Source organism: Jaculus jaculus, chromosome 1, assembly GCF_020740685.1.
Source record: "Jaculus jaculus isolate mJacJac1 chromosome 1, mJacJac1.mat.Y.cur, whole genome shotgun sequence".
NCBI lineage: Eukaryota > Metazoa > Chordata > Mammalia > Rodentia > Dipodidae > Jaculus > Jaculus jaculus.
Genome location: NC_059102.1, coordinates 273,060,918 through 273,080,163, shown reverse-complemented (window position 1 = coordinate 273,080,163; position 19,246 = coordinate 273,060,918). Strand labels below are relative to the sequence as shown.

At 42.9% G+C, this 19,246-nt stretch overlaps 1 protein-coding gene across 2 annotated transcripts in view; it reads right to left on the bottom strand.

Moving 5' to 3' along the window:
- LOC123460143 (ATP-dependent RNA helicase DDX19B) overlaps nucleotides 1-18,970 on the bottom strand; it is a 29,855-nt gene extending 10,885 nt beyond the window's left edge. Inside the window, exons 1-6 of one of the 2 annotated variants that reach the window (XM_045147726.1) lie at nucleotides 18,798-18,970; nucleotides 9,293-9,341; nucleotides 7,254-7,307; nucleotides 4,968-5,103; nucleotides 4,435-4,527; nucleotides 1,678-1,780 (exon numbers count right to left, since the gene is read on the bottom strand). In XM_045147726.1, coding sequence (XP_045003661.1) covers nucleotides 1,678-1,780; nucleotides 4,435-4,527; nucleotides 4,968-5,103; nucleotides 7,254-7,307; nucleotides 9,293-9,341; nucleotides 18,798-18,968 — 606 coding nt within the window. In that variant the 5' untranslated portion in view covers nucleotides 18,969-18,970. The remainder of the gene's footprint in view (nucleotides 1-1,677; nucleotides 1,781-4,434; nucleotides 4,528-4,967; nucleotides 5,104-7,253; nucleotides 7,308-9,292; nucleotides 9,342-18,797) is intronic. The other variant, XM_045147736.1, reaches the window with a different exon arrangement.
- Nucleotides 18,971-19,246: the final 276 nt, after the last annotated feature.

Here is a 19,246-nt window from a genome sequence, read left to right as displayed (position 1 = left end):
AAGGTGAATGCCACCACACTCTGCTAAATTAATTTTTTTAAATAAATTTTTATTAACATTTTCCATGATTATAAAATATATCCCATGGTAATTCCCTCCCTCCCCACCCCCACACTTTCCCATTTGAAATTCCATTCTCCATCATATTACCTCCCCATTACAATCATTGTAATTACATATATACAATATCAACCTATTAAGTATCCTCCTCCCTTCCTTTCTCTACCCTTTATGTCTCCTTTTTAACTTACTGGCCTCTGCTACTAAGTATTTTCATTTTCACGCAGAAGCCCAATCATCTGTAGCTAGGTAAATTAATTTTTTACAATTTTATATGTGTACATAGTGTATTTAATCATGCTCACCTCTTCATCTTCTCTTGTCTGCTTCCACCTTCCTAGTCCCACTGAACCCCTTCTTCTCAACTAGTCCCTCTTCTATTTTGATATCTTTTTATTATTTATTTTTTTTTGTGACCCACTAAGTTTAATTAAGGGTTGTTTGCATAAGCCTGGGGGGGAGGTCTATTCTTTTTTTGAGACAGTCTTACTACATAGGCCAAACTGTCATCTAGTTCACTATACTGTAGCCCAAGTTAGCCTCAAGCTCATGATCTTCCTGCCTCAGCCTCTCAAGTTCTGGGATTACAGGTGTATGCCACCAATTCCTGTAGTTGTCAGAACATTCTAACCTATAACAATTGTAAATATTTTTCCCCTTCAAGTCAACATAGGGCCAGTTAGTATTATTCTATGGCACAACATGGAAAGTGGGATATGATTACATTTTTTTTCGAGGTAGGGTCTCACTCTAGCCCAGGCTGACCTAGAATTCACTATTTAGTCTCAGTGGCCTTGAACTCATGGTGATCCTCCTACCTCTGCCTCCCAAGTGCTGAGATGAAAGATGTGTGCCATCACACCTGACAGAATATGATTTCTGTTAACAATAAAACTATTTTCAACTTGAATTCTAGTTTATGTAAAAAGTATTAAAAGATCTTTGTTTATTGTTGGTTGTCTCTTTTTTTGGGGGGGGGGTTAAGGTAGGGTCTCGCTCTAGCCCAGGCTGACCTAGAACTCACTATGTAGTCTCTGGGTGGCCTTGACCTCATGGCAGTGTTCCTACCTCTGCCTCCTAAGTGCTGGGATTAAAAGTGTACGCCACCATGCCCAACTTTTGGTTGTTTTTATATTGGTCTCAAACTCATAGTAATTCTCCTGCCTCTGCATGCTAAGTGCTTAGATTACAGGTGTGAGTAAACATGCCCAGCGTGGTGGTTTGATTCAGGTGTCCCCCATAAACCTAGGTGTTGTGAATGCTAGCTCCCCAGCTGATGGATATTTGGGAATTAATGCCTCCTGGAGGGAGTGTATTGTTGGGGGCGGGCTTAAGGGCTTTATAGCCAGTTTCCCCATGCCAGTGTTTGGCACACCCTCCTGTTGCTGTGGTCCACCTTACGTTGGCCAGGGGTTGATGTCCACCCTCTGCTCATGCCATCGTTTTCCCCTGCCATCGTGGAGCTTCCCCTCGAGCCTGTAAGCCAAAATAAATCTCTTTTTCCCAGAAGCTGCTCTTTGTTGGGTGATTTCTACCAGCAATGCGAACTGACTGCAACACCCAGCCATCAAATGGCACCCCCTTAGGAGTATGTTAGTACAAAGTTCAAATACTTACCTGAGGAAATCTGTTTGTAGGTTCTACATGGCTGAGCATGGCCAACACAAAGGCAGCTGTTTTACCAGTACCAGATTGAGACTGAGCAATTAAGTTCTGTGGACTACACAAGAAAAGAAACTGTTTAGGAGCTTTACCATAAAGTAAACTAAAAAAAGTAATAATAAATTAAGGTATGTAAAGCTTAACAATGAATTTTCTGGCTGGAGAGATGACTCAGCAGTTAAATGCTTGCCTGCAATGCCTAAGGACCAAGGCTTGATTCCCCAGGACCCATTTAAGCCAGATGTACAAAGTGGCGCATGTATCTGGAGTTCATTTGCAGTGGCTAGAAGCACTGCTATATCCATTCTCTATCTGTCAAATAAATAAGTAAAATAAATATTTAAAAAAATGAGTTTTGCATGGTAGCTCATGCCTTTAATCCCAGCACTTGGGAGGCAGAGGTAGGAAGATTGTCATGAGTTCAAGGCCACCCTGAGACTACATAGTAGATTCCAGTCAGCCTGGGCTACAGTGACACCCTACTCAAAAAACCAAAAAAATAAAAAATAAAAAAATAAAGTTGAGCATGGTGGCGGCACACACACTTTTTTTTTTGTGGTGGTGGGGGTCAAGGTAGGGTCTCACTCTGTAGCCCAGGCTGACATGGAATTCACCATATTGTCTCAAGGTGGCCTCGATCTCATGGTGATCCTCCTACCTCTGCCTCCCAAGTGCTGGGATTAAAGGCGTGAGCCACCACGCCTGGCTCAGTAGGCAGAGGTAGGAGGGTCGCCACGAATTCGAGGCCACCCTGAGACTACATGGTGAATTCCACGTCAGCCTGGGCTAGAGTGAGACCTCACCTCAAAAACCTCCCCCTCAAAAAATGGGCTTTTGCCAGGCTTGGTGGCACACATCTTTAATCCCAGCACTCTGGAAACAGGTAGGAGGATTGCTTTGAGTTTGAGGCCACCCTGAGACTACATGGTGAATTCTAAGTAAGCCTAGGCAAGAGTGAGACCCTACCTCGAACCTCCCTCCCCCACAAAAAAAAAGTTTTCAAATTGTATTTATTGGAGATCTGACATTCTATACCACAGTTACATAAGTTACATATAATTCCTTCACAAAGAGATCCGTGCCCCCCCTGCTGGGATAGGGTTTTGTTCTAACCCAGGCTGACCTGGAAATCAATATGTACTTTCTCAGGGTGGCCTCAAACTCATGGCAATTCTCCTACCTTTGCCTCCCAAGTGCTGGAATTAAAGGTGTGCACCACCATGTTCAGTGTCAGAAAGATTTTTATGGTGGGGTATGAAGCACTCCACATCTCTTATCTGTACTCTACAGAGCAAACACTGATTCTAATAAAATGTGAGTCAGCTCATGTCATTTCTATGCTTTTTTTTTTTTATTTGAGAGAGAGAGAGAGAGAGAGATTGGGCACGCCAGGGTCTTCAGCCTCTCAAACGAACTAGAGATGTATGCGCCACCCTGTGTATCTGGGTTATATGGGTACTGGGGAGTCAAACCTAGATCCTTTGGCTTTGCAGGCAAGCATCTTAACTGCTAAGCCATCTCTCCAGTGCCTCCCCAATTTCTTTTTTTTCGAGGTAGGGTCTCACTCTAGCTTAGGCTGACCTGGAATTCACTATGTAGTCTCAGGGTGGCCTTAAATTCACAGTGATCCTCCTACCTCTGCCTCCTGAGTGCTGGGATTAAAGGCATGCGCCATCATGCCTGACTCAAAAAATACTTTTTAATAGTTTATTTATTTAATTTATTTAGGAGAGAGAGAGAGACTGAATATGGGTATGCTAGTACCTCCTACTGCTGCAAACGAACTCCAGACATATGCGCCACTTTGTGGTTCTGGCTTCATGTGGGTACTGGGGAAAACTCAAGCCATCAGGATTTACAAGCAAAGCACCTTTAACTATTGAGCCATCTCTCCAGCCTCCCCTACCTCCATTTTTTTGAGACAGGATCTCAGGCTAACTTCAAACTCACTGTGTAGCCACAGATGACCTGGCCTTAAATTCAGTCTGCATTCTGAGAAGGCTTTGCATTTTCAATTATCCTGCCTTGGCCTCCTGAGTATTTTGACTACAGGTGTGAGCCTATTATCCTGACTTAAAATAATTTTTCTTTTCTTTTTCTAAAAAAAGCAACAGGGGCTGGAGAGATGGCTTAGTGGTTGAGCGCTCGCCTGTGAAGCCTAAGGACCCCGGTTCGAGGCTCGGTTCCCCAGGTCCCACGTTAGCCAGATGCACAAGGGGGCGCACGCATCTGGAGTTCGTTTGCAGAGGCTGGAAGCCCTGGAGCGCCCATTCTCTCTCTCTCTTCCTCTACCTGTCTTTCTCTCTGTGTCTGTCGCTCTCAAATAAAAATAAAAAAAAAAAAAAATTAAAAAAAAAAAAGCAACAGGCCGGGTGTGGTGGTGCACGCCTTTAATCCCAGCACTCGGAAGGCAGAGGTAGGAGGATCACTGTGAGTTCAAGGCCACCCTGAGACTACAGAGGTAATTCCAGGTCAGCCTGGACCAGAGTGAGACCCTACCTCGAAAAACCAATAAATAAATAAATAAATAAAAAATAAAATAAAGCAATAGGTTTCTTTATTGCAAGCCTAGGCCTGGGCTCAGTCTCCACAGTCCAGCACAGCGGTAGTGAGGGAGAGAGCCCCTTTCTTTTGGGGGAAGGGGTTCATATAGGATAATTTTTTCTTAAATAGGAAATCAGAGGTGGGGTAGAGTTGCAGCAAGTTACATACGGTTCAGCAAGCATCAAAGGCAATGCATTCTCTTGTATTTTGGATGGACGGTTGAAACCCATGGCATAGACTCCCTGCAGAAGCTGTGGTTTCCTAGAAAAATCATTAAAGATGAAAGTCACGAGATATTTTTCCCCCTTTTTCACTATTACACATAGTTTGTAACTAACAATGATTGGACACAATGTGTAAGTGTAGTTAAAGCTTTGGCAGATAACCTAAGGTATTTTATTTTTTGTGTGTTTGTTTCTGTTTTTCATGGTAGGATCTCAGATGCTCTACCCTAGGCCAACCTGGAATTCACTATGTAGTCTCAGGGTGCCTGCAAACTCAAGGCAATCCTTCTACCTCTGCCTCCTGAGTGCTGGGGTTAAAGGCATGCACCACCATACCTGGCCTTTCACCTAGATATTTTACTTAATAGCCAAAAGCAACTAAATCCATTACTTGACTTTGTGTTAAGTACATGTCTGCTGTATGAAAAAATATATACAACATGTCTATCATCTCCAGCTAAATGCAGAAATACTCACAAGTGAAGTTCTTCAAAAGACTTCACTGAGTAGAGGGGAGAGTTCGGATCCCGCTGCAGGACTTCCACTTGGTTTGTGTTATCCACGAGGTTGCTTCTGATCAGCTTGTTGAGCAAAGACTGGGCAGCTCTGTCCTCTGTCAAAAGAGAACAAAGGCCGGGCATGGTGGCTCACGCCTTTAGTCCCAACACTCAGGAGGGCAGAGGTAGGATCACCATAAGTTCAACACCAGCTTGAGAATACAGAGTGCATTCCAGGTCAGCCTCAGCTAGAGTGAGACCTTACCTCAAACAAACAAACAAACAAAAAAATAAGCCAGGTATGGTGGTGCATGCCTTTAATCCCAGCTCTTGGGAGGCAGAGGTAGGAGGATCACTGTGAGTTCAAGGCCACCCTGAGAATACAGAGTGAATTCCAAGTCAGCCTGGGCTAGAGTGAGACCCTACCTTGAAAAATGAAGAGAGAGAGAGAACAAAGGGCTGGAGAGATGGCTCAGCAGTTAGGGTGCTTGCTTGCAAAGCCTAAAGACCTGAGTTTGGGTCCTCAATACCCACATAAAGCCAGATGCACAAAAGTGGTGCATGCATCTGGAGTTTGTCTGCAGTGGCTGGAGGCCCTAGTGTACCCATTCTGCCTCTCTTCTATCGCTTTCTTTGCTTGAAAACAAATAAATAAATAGAACAAAGACCTATTTTTAAAGGTAGGAGGATCGCCATGAGTTTGAGACCACCCTGAGATTACACAGTGAATTCCAGGTCAGCCTGAGCTAGAGTGAAATCCTACCTCGAAAAACCAAAAAAAATTACTCATTGGGTTGGAGAAATGGCATAGTGCTTAAAGCATATGCCTACAAAGCCTAAGGACTCATGGTTAATTCCCCAGTACCCACATAAGTACAAGGTGGTATATACATCTGTAATTCATTTGCAGTGGCTGGAAGCTCTGGCATGTGTCCATTTTTTTGTTTTTGTTTTTGTTTTTCCGAGGTAGCATCTCACTCTAGCTCAAGCTGACCTGGAATAATTCACTATGTAGTCTCAGGGTGGCCTTCAACTCTTGGCGATCTTCCTACCACTGCCTCCCAAGTGCTGGCATTAAAGGCGTGTGCCACCATGCCCAGCTCCAAAATAAAATACTGAAAATTTGTCATTACAGAGAGAAAGGGGGAGAAAGAGGAAGAGAGAGAGGGAAGGAATTAGGTACACCAGGGCCTCCTTCCATGCAAACAAACTCCAGATACATACACCACCTTGTATATCTGGCTTACATGAGTCCTAGGGAATCAAACCTGGGTCCTTAAGCCCCTTAACTGTTAAGCTATCCTTCCAGCCCCAAAATAAAATATTTATTTTTAAATTAATTAAAATGTTTTGAGAGAAAGTGAAGAGAGAAAATGAGTATGAGTGCACCAGGGCTTCCAGCAGCTGCACAGAAACTCCAAACGCACTTTGTGTCTAGTTTTACGTGGGTACTGGGAAATTAAACCCAGGCCATCAGGCTTTGCCAGCAAGTGCATTTAACTGAGCATCTCCCCAGCTTGAAAGCAAAGACTTTCCCCCCGCCCCCAAGGTAAGGTCTTGCTCTAGGTAGGCTGGCCTAGAATTTACTATATAGTCTCAGGGTGGCCTGGAGCTCATTGATCCTCTTAACTCTGCCTCCGAAATGTTAAGATTAAAGGTATGAGCCACCATGCCCAGTAAAGAGCAAAGACTTTTAAAGTCCATGAATTCACCTTTCATAAGTATTTTACATACAGAAATATGTGTATTGAGCCTTCTAATTCAAGAAATGTCATAGTTTTTATTTGTAAATATACTTAAAGTATAAATATTTCTCTAAAACATAAATCATTAGGATTCTTCACTTACTAAATTGAACTTTTATTCTAGTACTATGACCCCTACTAATGTCAAATCAAGATAAAACAACTGCAGAGGCAGGAAGATCACAAGTTTGAGGCCAATCTGGTTTATAAAGGCCCTTTCTCAGAACACCTATAAAAGGGGCTGAAGAGATACCTCAGAACTTAAGGTGCTTGTTGGTAAAGCCTCAAGGCTGGGTTTGATTCCCCAGTACCCACATAAAACCACATACAGAAAGCAGCACCATGTGTCTAGAATTTGTTTGCACTGGCAGAAGGCCCTGGTGTGCCCATATTCTCTCTCTCTCTCTGTGCATCCCTCCAAAACACTCTAAATGAATGAATGAATATATAAATCTTTGTATCAACCCATTTTCCTAGAATTTGGAAGGAATCTCATTTATATAGGTTTAAAGCTATGTTACCTTTCTCTTCTTCATCTGCTTTCTCTGCATTAGCATTGGTCTTGACAACAGCACCTTTATCAGACATAAAAAGAGGTCATACAAAATTCAAATTCTTTGACAAAAAATTCTCATATTTGTGGAAAAAAAAGGAGAAAACCAAGGCATTGTTAAAAACAGTTTTATTAATCCCAGCACTCGGGAGGCAGAGGTAGGAGAATCGCCGTGAGTTCAAGGCCACCCTGAGACTACAGAGTGAATTCCAGGTCAGCCTGGACCAGAGTGAGACCCTACCTCGAAAAACAAAAACAAAACAAAACAAAACAAAAAAAAAAAACAAAAAACAAAACAAGTTTTATTGTGCCTTAATTTTTTTTTTTTTTTTTTGGCTGTTCAAGGTAGGGTCATACTATCTATATAGCCCAGGTTGACCTGGAATTCACTCTATAGTCTCAGGCTGGCCTCAAACTCACGGCAATCCTCCTACCTCTGCCTCCTAAGTGCTGGGATCAAAGGCACACACCATCATACCCAGCTTATTTTTTTATGCAGTTAGAATTTTTCTTTATTAATATGCATATTTAGTTTTGAATAAAATTTTTAATTTTTTTTTGGTTTTTTGAGGTAGGGTCTTGCTCTAGCCCAGGCTGGCCTGGAATTCACTATGTAGTCTCAAGGTGGCCTCAAACTCATGGCGATCCTCCTATTTATGCCTCCCAAGCGCTGGGATTAAAGGCGTGCGCCACCACACCTAGCTGAATAAAGTTTTTAAAATAAATTCTTAGCATTTAAAATTTATTTATGTGTGTGCATGTATGTGCACGTGCACATGCACCAGAGTCTCTCACAGCTGCAAACCAATGTCACATTCATGTGCCAACTTTTGTGTCCAGCTTCATGGAGGTAGCTAGGGAAATGAACCCAGGCTGAATGTGCAACCAAGCATGTTTAACCAGTGAGCTATCTTCCTAGCCCCTAAATAAAGTTTTGAAACATTGCTTATGTTCAGTTCTTTTCTATTTGATGCCCTCTTATTCTAGCTCAAAAACTAACACAGTTTTCATGTAGCGTCATTATTTTTGAAATGTCAGAATTCATTAGGAAGCTTTTTATTTTTTGTTTGTTTGTTTGTTTTTCAAGGTAGGGTCTCACTCTAGCCCAGGCTGACCTGAAATTCACTATGTAGTCTCAGGATGGCCTCAAACTCACAGGATCCTCCTACCTCTGCCTCCCAAGTGCTGGGATTAAAGGCGTATGCTACCACTCCCTGCTATTAGAAAGCATCTTGATACTCAAGGACTATCTTTGCAAATCCTATTTTTTTTTTAATTTTTTTTGTTTTGTTTTTGTTTTTCAAGGTAGGGTCTCGCTTTAGCCCAGGCTGACCTGGAATTCACTATGTAGTCTCAGGGTGGTGTCAAACTCATGGAGATCCCCCTACCTCTGCCTCCCAAGTGCTGGGATTAAAGGCATGTGCCACCTTGCCCAGTGCAATCCTATTGTTAATGAGACTACAATGTCTAAAATTCCATGTTATATATGACTGGTTAGTAGAAATGTAGTGAAATAATGTTTTAGCTTATGTAAAAATTTAGCTTATAAAAACAAGATCGTACATGTCAGGTAAACGTTATATTAGATTTTTGTTGCTGTTGTTTGTTCTTGCGACGGAAGCCAGGATCTTGCATACATGTTAGGCAAGCACTTTACCACTAACCTAAACTCAGAGTCCTCCATCTTAGCTTGAATTCAGTTATGAATTCAGACTATCTAAAATGTGTAAACTGACAAGTTGCTCAAACTGTATCTCATCCCAAACTGAAAAACCATTTAAAAGGAAGCTCAAGTCCTATGGTGAGTAATAAATTTAATAATTTGAGCCAATTGGGTGTTCTCTTTCTTATATTAAACACACTTTTATTGTTATCTAGTTCATTGAGTCCCAAATCAATGCAGCCCATTATTAAGTGCAAATACAATTTTTCCAGGTACTTGTTATGCCCAAACAGAAATACTAAAGAAAAATCACATTTGCTTTCAACTAACTATTAGTTACTCACCATTGACATCTGGTTTGATTTTCTCTTCCTTAAGATGCAAGTTGCTCAACTAAATGGAGAATATGGGGGGAGGGGAAAGTGTCAGGAAAATCACAAGATTTTGAATCAAAAGAGCCTCTCTAATGAAGCAGGAAAGCAAAAACCTACTCATATGTGTACTCATTAGCAGTTATTCATTAGGTTGTTCTTCTGGGTTACTTTTGCTTCTAAATGTTTGAAAGAAAATAATAAAATGTCCCATAAATATAGTATTTGAAAAAAATGCTTATACAGCAGCTCAAAAAATTAACAATTCCTAATTATAAATTCTAGGTAGAATTATAATTTGTGAGTTTGCCTAATGCCTTGATGACAAAGAATTGCTTGGTAGAGTGTCATCAAAGCTGTATTTTCTCATGTTCCAAGGCAAAAAGAAATATAGACATCAAATAGGAAAGACTACAGGGCAAAGAACCTGTGGTGAAGTGTACTGATGCTGCTGGAAATATTCAAAGCAGACCACGAAGGCTAACAAGCTGTTCCACAGTCAAGCTGCCTTGTGCTGCCGTCTATTTTATCTGGGAACAGCCTGGGCATTGGGGCACACTATGTAAATTACCCACCAGGCTACAGAAAAGAAGAAACAGATCAAAGAAAAGTTTCAGGGGAGGGCCAGGCATGGTGGCACACTCCTTTAATTCCAGCATTCGGGAAGCAGAGGTAGGAGGATCGCTGTCAGTTTGAGGCTAGCCTGAGACTACATAGTGAATTCCAGGTCAGCCTGGGCTAGAGTGAAACCCTAACTCAAAAAAAAAAGTTTCAAAGGAAGAATTACTAAGACTTTGTCAATCACTATGAACTTATGGCTATCCTGGCAGAACTGATGTCCTCTACAGAATGTAAACACCTTAATGACAAGAGTTTATTTCTATTTGAATCCAGTACAAAGCAGGTACACTAATATTGAGACTAAGATACCATTTATACAGAATGAAAGTCACCATAATGAAATAGTTTTTCTTTTCTTTTTGGTTTTTCAATGTAGGATTACTTGGAATTCACTATGTCTCAGGGTGGCCTCAAACTCACAGCGATCCTCCTACCCCTGCCTCCCGAGTGCTGGGATTAAAGGTGTGCGCCACCACATCCAGCTCATGAAATAGCTTTTCTTAAATGACTGTCAAGTTCTTTATGCCTTGAAGTTAATTTCTGTCTTTCCTTCAAGTATAAAACAAGGAAAAGAGGAAGGATGGGAGGAGACAGGAATGACAAAAGAATGTTTTAGCTGGGCGCAGTGGCACACACCTTTAATCCCAGCACTCGGGAGGCAGAGGTAGGAGGATGGCTGTGTGTTCCAGGCCATCCTGAGACTACATAGTGAATTTCAAGTCAGTCTGGGCTAGAGTGAGATCCTACCTCAAAAAAAAAAAAGAAACATATTAGTTCTGAAGGATACAGAACATGTTCATAGACAGTAAATGCGAAGCCATCAGCACAGTGCATGACATACAGAGGTGCTGAATATATTTTAGCCTGTAGTAAAGCATTCCCACATATCTTGCCAAGGAACATATTAAGTTAGACTTCAGCCTATATTATAGGAAACCCTGAAATCCTGCTCAAAATAGTAAAATAAAATAAAGCTGATAAGTGCGTGCTAACTGCTCAATGCTCAGGCCTAAATGAAACATCTATATCACCCCTCCATCTCAGATAGCATCCCTGAAGAAGGTGCACAAAGAATGTAAGAACCAGAGGAAGGGACAGAGTGTTAGACAGTTTTCTTTTGGGTATGACATGCCCTTGCTCACCTGAACTCTAGCAGTTGTGATTACCTGCACAAGGTCCACACAAGATTAGTTTCCCTTGGGCTGGAGAAGATGGCTTAGCAGTTAAGGTATTTGCCTGCAAAGCCAAAGAACCCAGGTTTGATTCCCTAGGACCCATGTAAACCAGATACACAAGGTGGTGCATGCATCTGGAGTTCATTTACAGTGGCTGGAGGCCCTGAGGAGCTCATTCTCTCTCTCTCAACCTCTTTCCCTCTATTTCAAATAAGTAAGTAAATAAGTAAAATATCTATTTTTAAAAAAGATTAGTCCCCTTCAACAGTCTGTCATGAAGGCGTTCACAAGGTCCCACCCTCCCTGGGGATTGTTAATATTGCTGGGGAGGAAAAGACATTTTTGTTAGTGGTGTAGTCACTGGAAAGTTGCTTTTGCTTACCTATGCTGCTCTAAGAAACCTTAGTTAACTGTAGAAGGTACAGCTGGAAAGATGACCCAGGGGTTAAGCACACTTGCTTGCAAAGCTTGTCAGGTTCAATTTCCAAGCCACTCACCTAAGCCAGATGCAAAATAGTGACACAAGAGTCTGGTGTTTTATTTGCAGTGGCAAGAGAACTTGGCACATGCACCTGTGTGTACACACACACATATGCAAAGTTTTTTTCAAGTAGAAGGGATTGGGCATGGTGGTGCATGCCTTTAGCCCCAGCACTCAGAAAGCCATGGAAAGAGGATCACCATGAGTTTGAGAACAGCTTGGGCTACAGAGTGAGTTCTAGGTTAGCCTGAGCTAGTGTGAGACCCTGCCTTGAAACAAAAAAGCAGAAGGGGTACTTGTTGGGAAGAGGAAAGGATCAGCAGGAGTTAGAAGGAAATCAGAGAAGGTAGTGGGAGGGGTGAATATAATCAAAATGCATCATATACGGCTATAAAAATGTTAAGGAAGATCGTCATCTGTAGTGAATTCTAGGTCAGCTTGGGCTAGAATGAGATGCTACCTTGAAACCCTCCCCACCCCCTCCAAAAAGATACAATAAGTAAATGGCTCAGTGGTTAAAGGCCCTTGCTTGCAAAGCCTGAAAGTTTGGGTTCAATTCCTCAGTACCAACATAAAGCCAGATGCACAAAGTGATGCATGTGTCTTGAGTTTGTCTGCAGTGGCACTAGGCACTGGTATGTTTATTGTCATTCTCTTTCTCTTGACTTGGAAACAAATTAATACAACTGTTAAAAAAAAAAGTTAAAAAGGGCTGGAGAGATGGCTTAGCGGTCAAGCCTAAAGACCCCAGTTCGAGGTTCAGTTCCCAGGACCCACGTTAGCCAGATGCAAAAGGGGCGCACGCGTCTGGAGTTCCTTTGCAGTGGCTAGAGGCCCTGGCGTGCCCATTCTCTATCTGCCTCTTTCTTTCTCTGTCTGTTGCTCTCAAATAAATAAATAAATAAAAATTAAAAAGCCAGATATGGTGGTGCATGCCTTTAATCCCAGCACTTATAAGGTAGAGGTAAGAGATCACTGTGAGTTCGAGGCCAGCCTGGGACCACATAGTGAGTTTCAGGTCAACCTGGGCTACAGTGAAACCCTGTCTCAAAAATAAAATAAAATAAAGTTTTATTTATTTATTTGAGAAAGAGAGAGAGAGGCAGATAGAGAAAGAGAGAATGGGCATGTTAGGGCCTCCAGCCACTGCAAACAAACTCCAGATGCATGTGCCATCATGTGCATCTGGCTTACATGGGACCTGAGGAATCAAACCTGGGTCCTTTGGCTTTTTAGACAAGTGCTTTAACTGCCAATCCATCTCTCCAGCCCTAAAATAAAAGTTAAAGAAGAAAAAAGAAACAAATACTATGCAAAAAGAAGAAAATATTAGTATCCTCAAAATGGTAAGGGGTTACTATAGTCATGAAAGTCGCAGAGTTGTTTGTAAAAAAAAAAAAAAACTTAAAAAGAGAAATAGTAAAGAGAAAAAGAACAGTTAGATCTTGAAATTAGCAATATGACAGAAGTGAAAAATGAAATAGAATACATAGCGAGTACAGAAAATATCCTAGGAAATATAGGGGGAAAGATGGAAAATAGGAACAAGGATAATAAATATCAAAGGACCTTGGTGACACACGTCTTTAATCCCAGCACTTGGGAGGTAGAGGTAGGAGGATCACCATGAGTTCAAGGCCACCCTGAGACTCCATAGTGAATTCCAGGTCAGCCCAGACTAGAGTGAGACCCTACCTCAAAAAACAAAAACAAAACAAAATTTTTTTAAAATAAATAAATAAAAGGACTTTCATAACAAATGGTTCTGGAACAATTAGACACTATTCTATGGGGCTGGACAGACAGCTTAGCAGTTAAGCACTTGCCTGTGAAGCGTAAGGACCCCATTTCAAGGCTTGATTCCCCAGGACCTATGTAAGCCAGACACACAAGGTGGTGCATGCATCTGGAGTTTATTTGCAGTGGCTGGAGGCCCTGGCGCACCAATTATCTTTCTATGTATCTGTCTGTTTCTCTCTCTGCCTGTCTGTTGATCTCAAATAAATAAATAAAAATAAAAAAACAAACAAACAAACAAAAAAAGGAGCAGGGTGTAGTGGTGCATGCCTTCAATCCCAGCACTTGGGAGGCAGAGGTAGGAGGACTGCCATGAGTTCAAGGCCACCCTGAGAGTATAACAAATTCTAGGTCAGCCTGGGCTAGTGTGAGATCAACATAAAGACAAATGCACAAAGTGGTGCATACATCTGTAGTTCATTTACAGTGGCTAGAGGCCCTGGGGTGCCCATTTTCTCTCTCTCTCTTTCTCTCCCCTTGCACAAATTATAAACATAACTGTAAAATACTAAAATTGTAAGGCTAAGTTGGGGTTGCAGCTCAGTGATAGAGCACTTAACTAGCATGTATGAAGCCCTGAGTTCCAGCCCTCCCACTGGAAAAGAAAAATAACAAGATTTCCAGGGAAAAAGTTTTTCCAGCTTTAGATAATGTATATTTTAATTAATAAATTGGGGACTGGAGAGATGGCTCAGTGGTTAAGATGCTTGCCTACAAAGCCTAAGGACCAGAGTTCAATTTCCCAGTACCCACATAAAACCAGATGCACAAGGTACATGCATTTGGAGTTCGTTTCCAGTGGCTAGAGGCCCTGGCATGCCCATTCTCTCTCTCTTTCATCCTCTGTCTCTCTCTCTCTCCTTCACTTTCAAATAGCTAAAATATTTTTAATACTTTTATTTGTTTATTTATTCAATTTGGGAGAGAAAGAGGCAGATAGAAAGAGTGGAGTGGACGAACCTGGGCCTCTCCCCACTGCAAATGAGCTCCAAACGCATGTACCACCTTGTGCCTCTGGCTTACGTGGGTCCTGGGGAATCAAACCTGGGTTCTTTAGCTTTGCAGGCAAGTGCTTTAACCGCTAAGCCATCTCTCCAGCCCACTAAAAGAAAAAAAAAATTTTTTTGAGGTAGGGTCTCACTCTAGCTCAGGCTAACCTGGAATTCACTATGGAGTCTCAGGATGGCCTCAAACTCATGGCAATCTTTTTTCCTCTGCCTCCTGAATGTTGGAATTAAAGGTGTGCACTACCACACCTGGCTCACTAAAATATTTTTAAATATTAATAAGCTGGGGGGCTGGAGGTATGGCTCAGTAGTTAAGGTGCTTAAGCATCCTGGTTCAATTGCCCAACACCCATATAAGCCAAATGTACGAGGTTGTATATGAGTCTGGAATTTGTTTGCAGTGACTAGAGGCCCTCATGAGAACTATTCGTTCTCTCTCTCTCAAATAAATAAAAAAAAATTAATAAATTGGGCCTGGAGAGATGGTTCAGAGGTTAAAGGTACCTTTCTGCAAAGCCTGGAAGCCCTGATTTGATTCCCCCAGTATCCATGTAAAGTCAGATGCACAAAGTAGGTGCAATATGTCTGGATTCTGTATTAAGTGGCAGAGGGCCCTGGTATGCCCATTCTCTCTTTCTCTGTCACAAATAAATAGAAATATTTAAAACTTAATTGTTTGGGCTGGAGAGCTGGCTTAACACTTAAGGTGCTTACCTGCAAAGCCTAAGAATCCAGGTTCAATTTCACAGTACCCACGAGTCAGAAGTTCAAGGTGGCACATGTGTCTGGAGTTCACTTGCAGTAGTTGGAGACCCTGGCATGCCTCTCCCTCTCTATCTGCATCTTCCTCTCTCTCTCTCTCTCTCTCTCAAATAAGTAAATAAATAAATTATTTTTAACAATTAATAGAAGCCAGGCATGATGGTGGGATGCCTTTTAACCCAAGCACTCAGGAGGCAGGGGTAGGAGGATGGTTCAAGGCCACCCTGAGAGTATATAGTGAATTCCAGGTTAGCCTGGGCTAGAGTGAGACCCTACCTCAAAACAAAACAAAATAATAATAATAGATTAACAGACATGGAGACTCACACCTATAATTCCAGCACTGGGGAGACTGAGGTAGGATTGCCTTGAGTCCAAAGCCAACCTGGACTACATAGTCGTTGTGTTTTTTAAATTTTGTTTATTTTTATTTTTTTATTTGAGAGCAACAGACAGAGAGAGAAAGAGGCAGACAGATAGAGAACAGGCGCTCCAGGGCCTCCAGCCACTGCAAACAAATTCCAGATGCATGCGTCACCTTGTGCATCTGGCTTACGTGAGTCCTGGAGAATTGAGCCTTGAACCAGGATCCTTAGGCTTCACAGGCAAGTGCTTAACTGCTAAGCCATCTCTCCAGCCCCTGGACTACATAGTTTAAGGACAACTTGAGCTACAGAGTAAGACCCTGTCTCAAAAAAAAAAAAAAAAAAAAGTTACAACTAAAAAGGTCTCAAAGGTTATAGACACTTGCTTACAAAGTTTGTGGGCCCAGGTTCAATTCCCCAGTACCCATATAAAGCCAGAGGCACAAGGTGCATGTGTCAGGAGTCTGTTCACAGTAGCAAGAAGGCCTGGCACACCCATTCTTTCTATTTCTCTCTCAAATAGATAATTTTTAAAAAAGTTAGGGGAGAGATGGCTCAATGGTTAAAGGCACTTGCTTGCAAAGCCTGTCGACCTGGTATCAATTTCTCAGTACCTATGTAAAGCTAGATACACAGTGGCACATGCTTCTGGAGCATGTTTACAGCAGCGAGAGGCCCCAACACACCCATACTCTCTCTTTTCTCACTTTCAAATAAATAAAAAAAAAAATTTTAAGTTAGGGTCTAGGGCCAGGCATGGGGCTGCATACCTTTAATTCTAGCACTCACAAGGCAGGGTAGAAGGATTGCCATGAGTCTGAAGCCAGCTTGGAGCAATGAAGTGAATGCCAGGTCAGGCTGGACTAAAGTAAAACCTTGTCTCAAAAAAAAGTTATGGCTAGGGAGATGGCTCGGCAGGTAAGAGCACTTGCTATGCAAACACAGACTAGAGTGAGATTCTGCCTCTGGAAAAAAAATATAAATGAATGCAAACACATGTACTTACAAAAAAATCTGTACTCTAATATATATAATTAAAAGAAAGAGAGAGGGAGGGAGAGAGACAGAGAGAGACTGGGCACACCATGGCCTTCAGCTGCTGCAAACAAAGTCCAGACACAAGTGCCACCTTGTACACCTGGCTTCCGTGGGTACTAGGAAATCAAATCTGGGTCCTTAGTCTTTGCAGGTAAGTACTTTAACCACAAAGCCATCTCTGCAGCCCTAAAACATTTTTTTGTTTACACAATGTACATCAGGCTAGATAGATGGCTCAGTGGTTAAGACACTTGCCTAAACTATGTGCATTCATAACTAAACAAATAGTTGAGAGCTAAAATCTTTTTAGCCCTCTCCTTCCACTTTGGGATAGTCTCTCTTATTGTTGTCTGTTGCTGAGAAGGCCAGACTTGCTGGTCTGTGAGCTTCAGGATCTATTAACTCTGTCTTCCACTGACAAGGGCCTTGGGATTACAGATGCAGGCGCCACTGGGCTTCTAGCTTGATTGTGGGTAGGCTTGTAGAGCCTTTAACAACTGAGCCATCACCCCAGCCACAGTCTTGATTCCTCCCCCCTTTTAAGACAAGAGCTCACTGTGCAGCTAAGGTGGCCTTGAACTAGGAGCAGTCCTCTGTCTTCACCTCCAAGTTTTGCAATTAAAGACATGTATTAAACTCCCAGATCCCCTGTGCCAGAGGGTGCACGTGGAAAACTGTTTTTCTTTTTCAGAAAGTAGTGACATCTAAGGAGATAAACCACTCACACTTTAGCTAGGGACCAGCTGAACCCACAGAGGAATTGGAGAAATGGGCAAGAGTGCAGCTTCTATGGTGAGCCAGACAATCAGCGGCACAGTGAAAGAGACAGTCACTAAGGATGCTCAACACCTACCAAAGCAGAGTTCCAGAGGCTCCTAAGAGCTCATCATTAAAGTAGACTTAACACCCCCCACCCCCAGGGCTCAGGGAATTTTGAGAAAGAGGGGACAGAAAGACTGTAAGAGCCACAGGTTGGGATGTCATGCCCAGAGGCATTGCCTCCCGACCAATAACTGACTGCTGTCCCCACAAGACATAATCCACAACCACATGAGGAATATCAGCAACCCCATTGAGGAGGGTCCCTAGCAGAATGGGGGCAGGGAGGAGGGAACAGATGGTAACACATGATGTGTCCATATAAGGTATGTTCTTAATTAAAAAAAAAAAAAGACCATGTATCACCAAGAGCAGCTCAAATCTTTACTCTTTAGAAGTTTGAATAAAAGACCCACGTAAGCCAGATGCACAAGGTGGCATATGCATCTGGAGTTCATTCGCTGCAGCTGGAGGCCCTGGCGTACCCATTCCCTTTCTCTCTAACTCTCTTTGCCTCTTTCTCTCTGTCAAATACATAAATAAATGAAAATAAAAATTAAAAAAAAAAGACAAGCCAGGCATAGTGGCACATGCCTTTAATCCCAGCACTGGGGAGGCAGAGGCAGAAGGATCACTATAAATTCAAGGCCACCCTGAGATTACATAGTGAATTCCAGGTCAGCCCGGGCTAGAGTGAGACCCTACCTTGAAAAAAAAAAGCAAAACACAAAAAGAAGGAACAAGCCGGGCGTGGTGGCGCACGCCTTTAATCCCAGCACTTGGGAGGCAGAGGTAGGAGGAGCGCCATGAGTTCAAGGCCACCCTGAGACTATAGAGTTAATTCCAGGTCAGCCTGGACCAGAGTGAGACCTTACCTCAAAAAAACAAAAAACAACAAAAAAAAAAAAAAGAAGGAACAAAAGACAGACAGACAGGGTCCTGGTTTATGGGGAATTCACAGAAGTATGTACTAAGAGAAACAATGCTTAGGTAGGATAAATTAATCACACTTAGTAATGTTTAACTCATGTCTTGGTTACTATGTATCTGGCTCAGAAACAAGACCTACTGAGTAAATCATTCATCTACAAGCAAGCGGAAGGAGGCACACAAACATATAGTAAGATGTGCTCCCTGAGCCCAAGAAGCTGCGAATATGGAGGTACATAATGATTACAATCCAGGGTTGCGAATGCATTGTCATCAAGCCTGATCCCAGGAAGACAGGCAGGGAATGGAGCACCCGAATGGTAATGAGGAAGCAGGTGGGTAAACAAAGCCAGCTCAGGTGCCAGGCCCCAGCCCTTCCCTTCACTCCTCCCGGCATCAGCACACCTAAGGAGTGTCCTTTCCAAGGGACCAAGACCTGACCGGACCTGGTCCCCTATCCAATTATGGCTGGTGACAGCTCACCGACTCAGCCGCGGCTTCCTGCTCATCCACCGCCAGAGCCCACGAGTCCGTGGCCATGGTCCCGGCCGCGGAAGAGGAGCTGGCAGAGATGCCCGCCGGTGCCGCGGCACGACTGCGGGCTCTGAGGGGTGGAGCGGAGCCCGGGTCCCGCTCCACCGAGGGGGAAGGCATCAGCTAGGGCTTTCCAGACCGGAAGCCGCGCGCCGCACTGACGTCACGCCCGCGCCTTCCCGCCTAGAGACGTCATCCTCAGATCCCCAGCCCCAGCCCGCCCTGCAGGTGCCTTCCCCTCCAACCCAGGAGCGACAGAAAATTGCCTAAGCTCCTGTCAGCTGGCTCATGGAGCCAAAACCAAAACCACCATCCCTCCCAGCACCGTGACACACAGGACCTCATATAGACTGAATATATTAAAGCCATCATAGTCAAAAGGCATAAACAAGCAAACA